Source organism: Neolamprologus multifasciatus, chromosome 15, assembly GCF_963576455.1.
Source record: "Neolamprologus multifasciatus chromosome 15, fNeoMul1.2, whole genome shotgun sequence".
NCBI lineage: Eukaryota > Metazoa > Chordata > Actinopteri > Cichliformes > Cichlidae > Neolamprologus > Neolamprologus multifasciatus.
In genome coordinates, this window is record NC_140453.1 from 18,616,303 (window position 1) to 18,630,937 (window position 14,635).

The 14,635-nt window shown below is 41.2% G+C and overlaps 2 protein-coding genes across 14 annotated transcripts in view; both read left to right on the forward strand.

Annotated features, from left to right (window-relative positions):
• Positions 1 to 8,205, forward strand: part of LOC146501913 (DNA (cytosine-5)-methyltransferase 3A-like) — a 101,763-nt gene extending 93,558 nt beyond the window's left edge. For all 12 annotated transcript variants that reach the window (XM_085132428.1, XM_085132431.1, XM_085132430.1 and 9 more), the window contains one exon: positions 1,678 to 8,205. In XM_085132428.1, coding sequence (XP_084988554.1) covers positions 1,678 to 1,819 — 142 coding nt within the window. In that variant the 3' untranslated portion in view covers positions 1,820 to 8,205. The remainder of the gene's footprint in view (positions 1 to 1,677) is intronic.
• Positions 8,206 to 10,321: 2,116 nt separating this feature from the next.
• Positions 10,322 to 14,635, forward strand: part of LOC146501915 (dihydropyrimidinase-related protein 5-like) — a 29,541-nt gene continuing 25,227 nt past the window's right edge. The window contains exon 1 of one of the 2 annotated variants that reach the window (XM_085132455.1): positions 10,322 to 10,452. The gene's annotated coding sequence lies outside the window, so the exon portion shown is untranslated. Of the gene's footprint in view, positions 10,453 to 10,493; positions 10,516 to 14,635 lie in introns of those variants that run through there. The other variant, XM_085132456.1, reaches the window with a different exon arrangement.

Sequence of the window (14,635 nt, forward strand, 5' to 3'; positions counted from 1 at the left end):
ACACAGGTGGAAGCAGTCAAATTCAAGGTAAATGAATTTGACCGCGTTTCAATGGAGGGAAAGAAACAAAAGCAGGAAGTAAAACATTAAAACAAAAAATAATCAAAACAAATGAAAAGCAAACATTTAAGACACATAAACACTCACATACACACACTGTAAAGGACTACTTCCTGAGATTTCTTTTAGACCACTGGCTGACCTTAGTCAAGACCACAACCATCATCCCTCTTCCCAAGAAAAGCCAAACCACCTGCCAAAATGACTATAGACCAGTTGCACTCACTCCAATCATTACAAAGTGCTTAGAGAGTGGTGCTGGCCTACATTCAGAGCAACATCACAGACACTCTGGATCCCCTGCAGTATGCCTACTGGCCCAGTAGGTCCACGTCAGACAGCATCACTGCTGCCCTTCACTATTCCCTTTCCCATCTGGAAAACAAAGACTCATACATCAGGGTACTTTTTGTTGATTACAGCTCCTCCTTCAATACTGTCATCCCACACAAACTCACTCACAAGCTGGCAACACTCGGCCTACACCCCACCCTATGTGACTAGCTACTGGACTTTTTGACTGGCAGGGCCCAATCTGTCAGGATCAGCAACAGGACTTCAGTCACGTTGCGTCCTCAGTTCCATCCTCTAGACCCTGTACACCCACGACTGTGTCACCTCCAACAGGTCTCCTCACTCTCAACACTGATAAGACAAAATAGATGATAGTAGACACGAGAAAGAAGAGGAGGCCTCACCAGCCACTGTTTATCCAGGGGCTTGAAGTGGAGAGGGTGAGCAGCTTTAGATACCTGGGCGTCTACATCACTGAGGACCCCACTGGACACTGAACACCTCACAGATGGTCAAGAAGGCTCAGCAGCGGCTGTATTTCCTGAGAAGGCTGAGGAAATTTGGTATGTCGGCCAAGATCCTCAGCAAGTTCTATAGCTGCATTGTGGAGAGCACACTGACCAGCGTCATCACTGCATGGTACGGCAGCACTACTGCTATGGACCGCAAACGCCTGCAGAGAGTAATAACAACTGCGGAGAAGATCATCAGGACTCTGCTGCCCTCTCAGCAGAGCATCTACCATCGCAGAGTCCAGAGGAGAGCTTCCTCCATCCTCAAAGACCCCACACACCCCCAACACGGACTGTTTACACTTCTGCCGTCAGGACAAAGGTTTAGAAGTGTGAAATCCAGAACATCCCGACTCAACAACTCCTTCTTCCCCAGACTCTTGAACAGCTGACCTATTTTATCAGTAATAATTTTGCACATCAGATCATCTTACATATTAAACCAGCATTAAGCTCAAATCTCTTTTGCACACCAATCTATTTAACACTTCAGTTTTTGTCTCCATTTATTTATTTATACTATTTGCATTTTATCTGTTCTAGTTTTATTTGCACATATTAACCAGCATCTGTGTGTGGACAGCAGAGAAAGAATTTCATTGCACAGAGAAATGCTTTTCTTTGTCCTCACGACAATAAACGTTTTGAATCTTTGAAAGACAAAAACTAACAAATATAACAAATTCAAATGAAAAAAAAAAATCTTCTTTTAAGTTTAGGATCCTAAGTGATTTGAAATATTTCTTGGCTTTGCTTCACAGACCTTTTTCTATTTAAAGTCTGAAGTAATGATCTGTGTGGTGTGTTTCAGGGTGTTTGGTTTCCCCGTCCACTACACCGACGTGTCCAACATGAGTCGTCTGGCCAGACAAAGGCTTCTGGGACGTTCGTGGAGCGTCCCTGTCATCAGGCACCTTTTTGCTCCTCTAAAGGAGTACTTTGCCTGCAACTAGTCACACACACCAACTCCCTCCCACATACAGACACACACATATAAACAGAAACAGACACTGATAACCATACACAGTGTACAGTCAGTACATGAAGGTTGGCTGACGCAAAATGAAACAGATGACCGGACATAGACACACAAACACTCACATACACACTCTGTAAAGGACTGCTTCCTGAGATCCCTTGTAGACCACTGGCTGACCTTAGTCCCCTGGTGCTACCGTGCTACCACACACACACACACACACACACACACACACACACACAGGTACAGTTTTCTGTCATACACAAACTTCCTGTCCGACCTTGAAACTGATGTCTTTTGGCTTTACTGTGTCGTATCAGCTGGAGTTCAAACCTCCAGGGGGCGCCAAACTAACACAGATGCCCTGCCTTTTTTCTGTCTTTAAGATCTCTCTGAATACGTACAAACAGACCAATGAGTCCCGCAACACTTTACTGTATTCATGTGTTGTGAAAACAGAAAGACACACAAACACACATAACAGTCATGGTGCTGGTCAGGCAGTGATACAATCTAAATGGTGCCACTTTAATACAACACTTTTACAGATTTTGGTGCTCTTGGAGACTGAATGGTCTCTGCTTGTTTCAGTCGCTGCAGTTTTGAGTTCAAATAGACGAGCAGGTGGAGGCAACAGCAGGCAAAACAGGTAGCTGTGAGGTTTAAGGATTGAATGAGGATGCAGGAGAGTGTCCAAAAGGAAGATAACCCAGCTTAGATTTCTTGATGCATGCTCCAGGTAAGGAAATCCCAAAAAGTTGATTCTGGACGTAGCGCTTTCAATGGGAGGAACGTTTCGCTCGAGCGAACAGTGGAAGTGGAAGAACATTGTACCAAAAAGGCTTCAGTAAAGCTGGGAAGACACCTAAAGGAAGCTCCAGGCGATCCTGGAGAGAAGAACAACTGCTACCTAAGCAAAAATGTTTATTGATCTTTTTTTTTTCAGGAGTAATAGAACAGCTGAGACGTATTTTCTGTAAACACCACGTCTCGGTAGCTTTCAAACCCTAAAACACCCTGCCTCAAAAATTGCTCCCCCCAAAGGATCAGGTCCCCCAGCACAAACAGAGTAATATAGTACACGCACGCTGTTAAGTGCCAGAAGGATTGCCATGATTCATACATTGGGGAAACCAAACAACCTCAACCTCGTGGCTAAGCGAATGGCATCTCTGAATTGAGGAGGAGGCCTAAGAGTTCATCTTTTCACTTTCATGCTGTGATTGCAGTCATTCCCCAACTCTCTGTGAATGGTATGGCAATTTGCATGTTTATGATCATGAAACTGACCTCACAGTCCATTGTTACTCACTGGTGCTAGTTTTAGTCATTATGCAAAGGTCCTGTTTAAGGTTGGGGAAACCTGCAGTCAGAGAGGTTGTGAGACTGAAGAAGTCACTGAAAATGCTACGTCCAGATGAACAGAATCAACTTTTTGGGACCAGCTCAGAGTAATATATACAGCATTTTTCTTAGTGTGACTACAGCTTAATAAGACTATAACCTTTAAATGTTTCTTAAAGGAGGAGGATGCTCTTGTGCTACAAATAATCCTTGCAGATGAATTTATACCTCAGTGCAAAAAAAAAAAAAAAAAGAGATCCACTTTTATCTAATATGAAATAATAAAATAAAACAGAATTTTATTGGGATGCAGCTGTGGTTTGAGGAGTTTATTTTACTTGTTAATGTTTGATTTTTGTATTTTTCAGTAGTTTCTTGTGTCTCCAGGGTGGACTTACTATTATCACTTTAGTTTCAGTGTTAGTTTTACTTATCCTTATTATGAAATGTATGGTAGTTTTTATCAAGATGGAATAATACAATACAACAAAACAAACACAGAGATGAAGACATCCTGGTGTCCTCATCCTGGTTGACAAATTGACTAAAACCGAAGACAGTTGCTGTATAGTTTAATATTTTATATAGTTTTGTAAGTGTTTTGGTTAGTTTTCTTTTTATTTCAGTGAACTAATTTCTGGTTTAGTTTCAGTTAACTTTAACAGCCTTATTGTAAGATCAAAATGCTGACATATATAAAAGCAAAAAACCCTCTGAATGTAAACAAAAGTTATGAAATTTAAAATTAGTACAGTAGAAACATCCTTGCTGCTGTCTGCATCCTCAGTGTTTAGAGTGCCCTCTAGTGGGAGACAACCATGTTAGGGTAAAACATACTTCATACTACGAATGTACTCTATACACCGTATATCCTCACAACAAGCAAACCATCTCTGTACTGTACTGATTACTTCCTGGTGGTTTTCAGACACTAGGTTCACGAATGCTTTTAATAATGAAAATATTTTCTCGTGTTTCACTTACGCTGGGATGACAACTGTTAAATGACTTTGGTGCTCATTTTAAATTTAATATTACTCTGATGTCACTCAGCTGATGATTATCAGGAACAAGTAGATGTCATCATATTATACCAAAGTTTGCCTCGTTAAGATTCATTGGTTAAGTGTGTCATTGGACGTTCATTGGATGTTAGGTTGATAGATTTGAAGTTAAATTCAAGTAATCTCAAATTTAACTTGATTATCTTTTGACTTCCCTCTATTTCTTCAAGGTATTGTTTAGGGCTAATGGGAAATTTCTGTAAAATGTTATGCTAACAACTCTCCAGCATCATAAATTCCAAACATTAAGTATTGTGCAAAATAATTTAGTGTTTGAGTGGATTTGAGACCATGAAATGCAAATATATTTATTGTTTAGGACTTGGCACAGTGTCCTCCAAATGTGGACTAACTGCAGTAACTCCAATGCTTTTGTTGTCTGTTTTTGAACTGGCATTTGAACATAAGATCCAAATAATGCCAAGATACCAAAGTAGTTTCATTCTATTCATATTTTATTTTTTATATGTACAGTGAACTCAAATGTATACTAACAGTATTCTGAGTTTCATATGAAAATCTCACCTCAAAATAGAAGTGAACAGTTTTAATCAAATTTTTTTTTCTTTAAATTCACATCAACTTAACAGAAGAAGGTCTAGATCAGCTGATTTTGGCAATTCCTTAAATGTGTTAGAGAGAATTCAGCCGTTGGTGAAGTAGGACCATGTAATACCACTTTGTACCACAAGATAGCACATCAGGTTTATGTATTCTTACTTAGGCTGGCAGTCTGGCAAATGAAATGAGTAAATGAATGAAAGGCCTCTTGAGGAATAAAAGCAAATATCAGAGGGTAAAAACAGAAACGGCAGCATGAATCTCAAACCATATCAACAGAGTCACATGGAAAACACTGCCCCCTGATGGTGAAGGATTTAGTTAAAAGCTGCAAGCAGCTGCAAAAAGTACCTTTAAAGAGAAAGCCCCTCGAGGCATTTATTTGGACAGTTTTGAAATACTATCTAAATTAGCTTTGATTTCAAAGGTCACTGGGACAGAAGAAACAGAAATAAGAAAAAGAAATAAGGTATTTTCCCCTGGAAGTTAAACTTCTATCAACATAGCAAAATTCCCAGGATGTCTGTGTCTCTGTTTACGTGCTTTCAATCTCCAACTCCAACCATAGGGAATATAAAGGACAGGATTTTATCCATCAACTTAAAATAACCAGTAGTCTTTTCTTGCATTGCCCCCTGCTGGTCATTCAAAAAAGAAAATCGAGGTTTAAGGCACTTCTGTCTTTTACAGAATGAGGTTAAACTCATTCTGCAGGATTATTTCTGCCTGCAGAGCACCATCGCCTCCGAGAAGCATTAACCTAAAACATTGGTGGTTAGAAGTAGAAGACATTCAGCATCCTCTTCTCAGCAGCATTTTACGCTCCCTCCTCTTACAATGCAGCTTCTTTCTGTGCCTCAGCTCCACTGTCAGTTAAGTGACTAGTCTGCCATCCCCCTGGCACTCGTTCTCCCCCTGTGTTTCACAGGGATCCAAAACGTCCTACAGTCACCGTTCTGCATCGGCGTCGGCTGAAAGCAGAGGCCGACTTTACTCTGTGGACAATATGCTGGCTTTCTACTTCCTGTGACTGAAACAGATAGCCCTGTATAAATAAAAAGAAGCTTCCTTATGTAACACAGGTTCAGCTGTGTGAGCCTTCTTGGGTGTTTCATCTGCCTTTCACCCATTGCATGCTGGGATGAACTCAGCTGCTCTGTGAAGAGGAAATGTCATCCAGTGTGGTGGCTGTATTTATTACACACACACACACACACACTATGAGAAACAAGTTCATATGCATGTTTTATTTAGACAGGGCTGCCTTTAGAGAAAACACTTCAGTCTGGTGCTTTTGGTCCTCAGATGACCATCTTTTCCAGGAAGCCTTCCGATCCTCAGACCTTCCTCAGATACCAGCTAACAACTGGACACATGCAGTCTATGCCGTCTCACACACACAAACACACACACACAGACCTTCACACAAACATGCACAACCTCTCATAGCCACAGTAAGCCAGCAGGTTCAAAGATTTTGTTCCATCGTGTTTACTATCCGTTTCTACAACCAACCTTCAGGTGCTTTTTAAACTCTGCTCTTTTTTACAGTGCTCTTCCTGCAGGTCTCACACACACTCACACTCTCATTTGCTGGAAACAACCTTCACGCTTCTCCTTTCGCTACAGAACACCCAACACCACTACACTCACACATGCATACACACTGTGTTCTTGCCGGCCGCCTGTCCGCCATCAGGCTTTCCGCAGCGCTGCTGGCTGTGACGTCATCATGGCCCCACGACGCTTGGTGCTCCCAAATCCTGTCCACCCTTACCCTAATCCCTCCCTCACTCCAATAACCCCACCTCGCCCTGCCCTGCCCCTCCCCAGGTGCTGCATGTCAGTCAGTCAGTGTAATCTCCGATTCCATGTTAGATTAGGGAGTAACGATAATAATAATATGGTAATAATAATTACAGTAATAATCTGTTATTGTGTGTGTGTACTGTTCCAGGTTGGTGCTCAGTTCAGTTCAGTCTCAGCCTAGAGTGGAGAGAGAGAGGCTAGAGAAAGCATATATTACAGTTAGTATAGTGACTTGTTCTATTTTAAATCGTTGAAGCTATGAGCCGCACGATGCTCTCAAACAGAGACGGGTTGAGTTAAAGCTGTCTGTAAAAGCTGAATTTCCACTGGCATAAGGCGGTTCCCAGTCTGGAGGTCCTGAGACTTAAGAAACGTATTAATAAAATACATGAGCTTCACAGAATCTTATCATTTCAGATTTATTTAAGGCCATGTGCAGATCTGATCCATGCCAAAACATTTAAATCAAATTTAATAACTTAGTTCCTAAAGTTTTGGTCATCCTCTGAACCAGAAATCTGAGCTTCTTCAGAAGCTGTTAAACAGTTAAATAACTTCACAAGTTTTAGATGGGGATATTTATATCTAGATGTATATACACGCCAAAGTAGCCATAATATTAAAGTACCTGCCTAATATTGTATAGGCCCCCCTCAATCTGGGAAGTTTAGAGGCCACATCCAAACATCAGGCTTGTTGTTGCGTTCCTCGAGCCATATTTGTGGTGTGCTGAGGGAGACCACTGCCATTGGGGAGTGCCCTTGCCATAAAATGTGTGAGCTTGACATGTAAGCCATTGCTGGGTGGGCGTTTTGTGACAAAGTGGCACCTGACTGAATGCCAGGATCCAAATTTCTCAGCAGAGCATCGCATTAAAAGCGTGGTCACTCACTGCAGCTGCCAGTGGTTTAAGTCTTGGGGCTCACCGGCGTTTGTTATATTTGCTCTGGAGGCTGCTGGTTCAGCACAGGCATGACGATTTTCAGCCTGTTTACAGTTTCCAGCAGTTTATTTTCCTTTTCTCCAACACGTCTCTGTGTGAGAGCTCCATGAGGGGGAAAAGTGTGAGGGAAAGGAGCTGACGTTTTTAAGTGATGGGTGATACGGTGATGATGTTTCTGTTCGCCTATTGACAGCTTTTAGGCTGAGTGACGCGCTGTTTTAAACACTGATACACTTTCAAACACACACATACATACACAGACAAACACACACTGTTATGACACAGAGCAACCGACGCTCACACGCAGAGATACATGCACAACACCTACAAATACAATGCTGTGGCGCATGCAGACACTCATCTCATGGACTAAATGTAAGATGAGCTTTTAGGAAAAGGAGGACCTGTTGGTGTTTCAAAAGGTGCTAAAATTTTATCTGAAAACAAGAAAAATTTATTGTTAGGAGTATAAATCAAGTTTGTCTTTACATTTACTGTATTTATGTTTGCGGTAGTGAAGAAAGGCACTATTATTATTTTACTCTTGTATGAATATGAACTAATTAAAAAGGCATTTTAACTTTGTACTTGAACAGTGTAAGAAATGAACCGTGAATAAACAAGAACTGTTTATTGTGACTATCTGCTTAGTGTGTCTACCTATGTGACATTTGGGGGTGCTGTGTCTTAAAAATCTAGATGTAAAACTACAGAATATGTTCTGGATTTTCATGGCCCAAACTGCCCTGTAATTATAAAATATAAAGTTTTCATTAATTCACAGAAAATGTGCTTTGTTCTGTGAACCCACCCAAAAAACAAACAAACATACATTTCTATAGCAGATAATGAACTTTCTGTTGTTTATCTGTTACTTGTTTACTTTGGTGTAGCATAAATGACAATTACATTTTCCAAAGCTGTCCAGTGGGCTCGATTGCTCGGCCGATTCTGGTCACAGGGGCCTACTTTTGACACCCCTGGTCTAGCAGCTTATTTTACTTCTCTGATGTCAGTTTTCCACATCGAATCAAACCAGAACTGCTGACCATATTTTTCTCATCACATGTTGGAGAGGAAACCCTCAAGAATCAGTCTGCAAATAATCACACTGGTTCACAGCCAAAAGGTTTGTGAAATTATGAAATATTTTCCCAGTTTTGGGTCTGAAAGTGAAAATAATTCCTAAAGTTGTGGGTTGACTCTGGTTTTAATGTTATGCTACTATAAGTCAGTTTCTTAACTGCAATCAGAAACACAAATGTACACACCTGAATGAGCCACAGGTGAGTACAATTAAATACAGCTCCATTTGACCTTCATTGGATATCTGAAGGGCTACAGACAGTTGTTCTCTCCTCTTCCTCCTTCCTGACTGATTTTCTCTGGTTTTGCTTTTTGTTAGTGACCTCATCACTGCAGGCAGCATAAGGCAGAATCTGCAAGTACTCCAGCTCCTCCAGAATGATAAACATAACCTACAACAAAGTAGCTTAAAGAGAAAAGCTCAAAACAAATTAGACAAACAAAAGATAAAAGGGAAAGTAAGTCAGTTGAATCTAAAAAGTGAGGTAAAATAAAATCTAATAGAATACTATATGTAAAGCATATACAAATCTATGTAAAAATAGAAATGGCTCTCTAGTTTCAATAAAGTGAACGATAACTTCAAATGTTATGAACAGATTAGTGGTAAATCTATTGATCTGGATCCATTTACTATTTTTCTTCATATCTATCTGCACAACTGACGCTGGCTATTATTTACAGTTGACAACAACCAAAAAATGCCCATAAATAAATAACAGCAAAGAGCTTAATGAAATATAAAGAACACACATTATTGACTGGAAAGGTCTCCTGAACCACAAGTATTTTTGTTCTGTGTTGGGGGTTTGTTTGGGGTTTTTTTTGTTTCTCCCAAACTAGAGCCCCAATAATCATTAAAGTACAGATATCACTTACATGAATACTATGAGGTATTAATGTTCACTATTAATTATCACATGAGCCAATTTGGATATAATTTTGTGCTTTGGAAAGACTTGTGAATGCCTGAACTGTGAATCAGCTGTTCGTTTCCTGCAGGTTGATATTGCAGGTGTATTCAGTATATATGTGCAGGTCACAGGCTTGTGGTTCGACTGCTGTTAATTAATTCTTCTGAATTCCCACCACAGCAGCTGCAGCCAGCCAAGCTGCCAAAGAGGGCATCCCTGTCTCCACACTGTGGCACTTCAGCTCCATATTGTTGCATTCAAGTGCTCAAAGTAACCTCTCAACGCTGTAACTGCCCCGTTCGAGTGCACTGGGTCAAAAGCAACAATCACACAAAGAGCCCGTGTGGGCCAGGGTTTATCTTTTCAGAGATCATGTCTAAAGATTAAGCAGCAGAAGATAAAAAAATCAAAAATAAAATTTATTTCTGCTATTATTTTGTTAATATATAATCAACATTTCAGAAATATAATCAACGAGAGCAAATTTAAACTCATGTTGCAACTAAAGTGGCCTAAGATAGTAATAATAGTCAATGCTTCGCTCAAATCCTCCTCCCCCCCCCCCCCAAAAAAAAAAAAAAAAGATAAAATAAAATCGGATGCTAATCATTACATTTCTGACCGCAAGTGAAGGTATCACGACTACAGCAGAAGATACGCCCCTTTCTCAAAACGAAGAGGAAACGCCTTCCACAGACTAAACTCCCCTCCCATTGGTCGGTTTTCCGGTTTCTCTCATTCGAACGGTCCCTGATTGGCTGCTGCCGGACCGTCGCCGAAGAAGCGTCTGGTGCTCGCGTTGTGCCAGCTGTCCTCGCGCACTCGGCCAGCGCTGGGCATCGGAGACAGGTTCCTGCTGAGTAGGATCACGGAATCTGCGAACCGGGTAAGAAGACAGAAAATTCCACAGATGAGAGGACGTCAGGCTGTAGAGCTGTTGACCAAATCGGTAGATTTTATCACCTGTAGTCATAATTAGAGGCGTTAAAATCCCTCTTTATGCCATTAACATTGGTAACGGAATGGTTATAACGAACATGAATCAGTCTCTGGAAATGAAAATTAGGCAAATTTGGCAGATTTTCTATATTTTGTTACATTTTTGCAAATCAGTGATGTGTTTCTGCGTCTAAATTAAAATGTGAATGAATTAACTCAACGTTTTTCCTTCCAGTAAATGAATGAAAAAACATTAGTTTCGCTTAAATGCGGTGAAAAATGGAAAATTGGCGGTGATGTGGTGAAAATGGCATCGTGTGGTTTGGGGCGATGAAATATGGGTGAGATGTGAGTCTCTCTCTCTCTGTCTGTGTGTGTGTGTGTGTGTGTGTGGCGTGCCATCAGTGCTGCAAGGCTGTGTGTTTGTTATGTAAGTCCCTTTTAGGTTATTCTCTCTTGTCCCAAATTTATTGAGGCACGGTAATGATGATGATGAAGATAATGAAGAGATCTGTCTGTAGCCGTGGACACTCGCTTGTATGCACGACGTGTGTGCGCGCATGTGTGTGTGCTTGGAGTCCTTGGTGTGTGTGTGTGGCTGGGTACAAAACGTGAACAGGTGATTTAAAATCCAGTTTGTGCACATTATTTGGTTTGAGGGTATTCCTGGGTGCTGCAAATCCTTCAGGTACACCACATTGATCTGAATAAATCAGAGGGCGTCCTGATTAGATGATGTAACTGCTGCCCTACACACGGTCTGTTTCCATTAGGAATGCAATGCTTGTCTTCTAGTGTGTAACGTGTTAATTAGGGTGGTGGTGTAGCCTTGCCTCACAGCTAGGTTTCTGAGTTTGCATGTTCTCCCGGTGTATATAACAGCCCTGTTTTCATGTAGTGGTTTACTTTTCTCTTATTGTGTATGCAGGCAGACTTGTACAAACGTCACGCCTACAGGGCTGATATGAAGATGCCAACAGTGATTTATGTACCAGATGGTAAACATCCCTTTTAATGCTCTAATTTTGGGTATTCCTAACATGTAAGGGATTTCCTTGGAGGTTGCTGCTTGGTTCTTATAGGCCCTTATAGTCAGAGCTGTTGGTGTACTCTTTGGGTTTCGGCTGGTGATGCATTTCCTAATTTTTGTATCCTTGATTGAGGCACAAATGTGCAATTCTGTCAGTTTTTACCACCATTTCAATGTGCAGGAGCTCAAAGTTTCCCACGTTAGTGAGGACGATGCTTTAGATGCTCTCAAAGCTACAAAACTAAACAGCTTCTTCTCTCTGCTTTGTCTGAGTGGCGACACCTATTGTTCAGGATGCTGATCAGTAGAGTGCAGCAAGTACCCCACCCTCTCCTTTGGTATAACTGGTGATAAGGAGGGGATGATGTCCTTTCACTGCAACTGAACCTGACCACTTCATGGTCTAGTGGTCAGGTTTCCTGGTTTTCACCCAGGTGGCCTGGGTTTGACTCCACATATACAGTAGGAACTTGCATATAAGGACAGACATTTCAGGAAGAGGAAGTAAGGAGCAGCTTTATCTAATAATGGCCCTGTTACACCTCCCACCTGATGAATGATGGTGTTGCATCCACTGCTAATTATGCACTTTCATAACCTGCTGTTGCTAGTTTGAAAATGTGTTTACTGCCACTTTAATGACAATACCGAAGCTCAGAGATTCACAGTTTATATAGAGGGAGATGTTGCAACAGTTTTCAAAAGACTAAGCCATTTCTTTTACCTCCAGTTTTGACTTCTTCTCCTGCTATACCAGCTCTGATGTGAGGTATTGCCTGAGTCGCTGCACCATTCAGGAGAATACTGCAGCTAGTACCTGTGCAGAGGTCACTCAGAGAATCTCAGGTTATACAGAGGAAGAAGCTTGAAAAACTGCATAACTAAACAGCTTCTGCTCTCTGCTTTGTCTAAGTAGTGACAGCAATATTCAGGATGTCAGTGTTGATGTCACTGTGACAACCAATGCAGCCACCAAACTGGTGGCTCTAGCAGCAGCTGAATATCCAAGTAAGTGGCCAACACAAGCAGTCCCATATGTTCTAGTGGATAGGATTCCTGGTTTTCACCCAGGTGGCCTGGATTGACTCCCGGTATAAGAACTTATATTTTATGAACAAACATTTTAATAAGAGGACATAAAGAGCATAGGTTGGTGCATAAGAGTGGAGGAAGGTGCACACACATATTATGCAGAAGGTCTTGATAATCTAAGATCAACTGAAGAATGTAGCAGCATTGCACGTCTAGGATGACTCTTGACATCACAGGGTTCATGGAAGAGTTAAGCCATTGCTAGATGACTGTGAAGATACTCTCTGTTGATGAGGGTGTATCCTCTGGACAGAGAAAAGAGGTCAAGGTGACTTGGTGAAGACGCATAGGAAAGAATTCAAGGAAAAAGATTTGTATTCAGTGGCCAAACATAGAGTTGGAAAGGATGTACTGTGGGTTAGGTTGGCTGAAGGATAGAGATGGAAATGTATTAATAAGTGAAGAGAGTGTGCTGAGAAGACTTTAAGAAGCTGACGAATGAAGAAATTCAGAGAGAGAAGAGGACTGTTAGTAAAAATGGGGGGCAGAGCATTAGTAAGGAGGAAGTGAGGGCAATTATGATGACACTGTTATCTGTAGGTGTAAGAGAGGTGGAGGTATGCTCTGGAGAGTGGAGGAAGGGAAGACAGTAGAAGCAAGACAGAATACGTGTGTGTGAATGAGAGGGAGACAGGTGTAACAGTGAAAAGGTAGATGAGTTTAAATACCCGAGTTTAACCATCTAAAGCAATGGACAGCTGGGAAGAGAGTGAAAGGCAGGGTGGAGTGGGTGGTGATGAGTGTGAGAGCTGATTTGTAACAGATAGAAAGCTGCGAGCGTGAAAGAGAAGGTTTACAAGATGGTAGTTAGACCTGCTGTGATGTATGGTTTGAGGTGGGACAATCGAAGATGATAAGCTTTTTATTGGGCGGGAACACGATGGAAAGGGTTAGAGATGAAGACATCAGAGCGACAGCTCAGGTTAAGTGTTGTGGAGACAAAGTCAGAGAGTGAGGCTGAGATGGTTTGGGCATGTGCAGAGGAGGGGTAGTGGATATACTCGGCAACAGATGCTGAAAAGTGAGCTGCCAGGAAGGTGGAGAGGAAGACCACGGAAAATGTAAACAATTTCACCTTCAAATGAGAAGAGGAAAAACTCAAAGAGTAGGTCAGACTGAAGGTCAAAGGTCAGACAGAAAAAATACTGGCAAAATAAATTTTATGTACAGCTCTTGGCGTTGGGTTTTTTTTCTAAATGTATATTGTGATTAGGGGGTGTGTAGAGACAGAGATGCCCCTAATCCTCAGAGTGATGCCCCAGTTATCTTATTGTCTGTTTGTCTGTGTGTGATTCAGTAATGCTTATTCATGCATGAACCTGCAGCAGTACACACAATTCTTCTGTGTGTGTGTGTGTGTGTGTGTGTGTGTGTGTGTGTGTGTGTGTGTGTGTGTGTGTGTGTGTGTGTGTGTGTGTTTAGTATCTATTCTTATCTTCAAGTGGCTGTAAATTTGTCTGCTGCATGTTGGTTGGCTTTTTAAATAGCTCTAGTTTTCACACATGCACATATGCAAGGTAATCCAGACATACACACACATGCACCCACGCACACACACAGAGAGAGAGAGAGAGAGAGAGAGAGGGAGACAGAGAGAGAGATACTCCTCCCTGTGGCAAATATCAAGCAAGAGTCATCAGCTGTCTGGTCCTTTCTTCTCACTTACAGCACACACACACACACACACACACAAACAGACATGTGAGCATGTCAGCAGCTACCATGTGAAATGTAACAATTTCTAAACATTTTTAAACAACTTTTTTCATCCTTCCTCTTTTCAGCTGTTTAAGCCAAGTTTGAACTTATTTAGGAAAATGCTAAGTTGTAATTTTTTTATTGGTTATTAATTATTTAAAGCTCTCACCACACCATTTTTATCAATCAATAAGAAAAGAATTAAACAAATCCAGACGACATTTTATGGAATTTAAAATCAAGACAAACTCCCTGTTTACATATTTTCCATTAAAAAACAGTACATGTCCGTACAAAAGAAAGTAAATCA